The sequence below is a fragment of the Penaeus monodon genome, chromosome 28, assembly GCF_015228065.2.
Source record: "Penaeus monodon isolate SGIC_2016 chromosome 28, NSTDA_Pmon_1, whole genome shotgun sequence".
NCBI lineage: Eukaryota > Metazoa > Arthropoda > Malacostraca > Decapoda > Penaeidae > Penaeus > Penaeus monodon.
The window spans coordinates 33,340,738-33,341,110 of NC_051413.1; the positions used below are offsets into that span (position 1 = coordinate 33,340,738).

A 373-nucleotide genomic window follows, 5' to 3' on the forward strand; every position below is an offset into this window, starting at 1 on the left:
AACAGAGACTACATAGCAATAACATTCATTTACAACAACCCCCTCGATCTCCTTTTTTCAAACCCCGTAAAATTTTAAAAATTTAAAACCCCCCAATTTATCGGACCTGTCCCCCTATGCGTCGAAATCCATATATCTACAACGACCCCCCATAAAAAAAAAAAAAATCCCCCCCATAAAATTAACTACCATTTAACACCTTAAACAACTCGTGACCTATCTCTCCCGCCCAGGAAATGGAAAACTACGTGTGCGTCGGAAAAATGCTTCATTTTAAACCCTCCCCCCCAATGAACGGGGACCCTGGCGACGAAATTTCTGGATTGTGATTCCTCCAGCCTCCGATCTCTTTACTACGGTGGAAGGGGCTTGG

At 43.4% G+C, this 373-nt stretch overlaps 1 protein-coding gene across 1 annotated transcript in view; it reads left to right on the forward strand.

Annotated features, from left to right (window-relative positions):
• Window positions 1–373, forward strand: part of LOC119591180 — a 45,312-nt gene that overhangs the window by 43,481 nt on the left and 1,458 nt on the right. Inside the window, exon 5 of the mRNA XM_037939891.1 lies at window positions 339–358. Within this exon, the coding sequence (XP_037795819.1) occupies window positions 339–358 (20 nt within the window). The remainder of the gene's footprint in view (window positions 1–338; window positions 359–373) is intronic.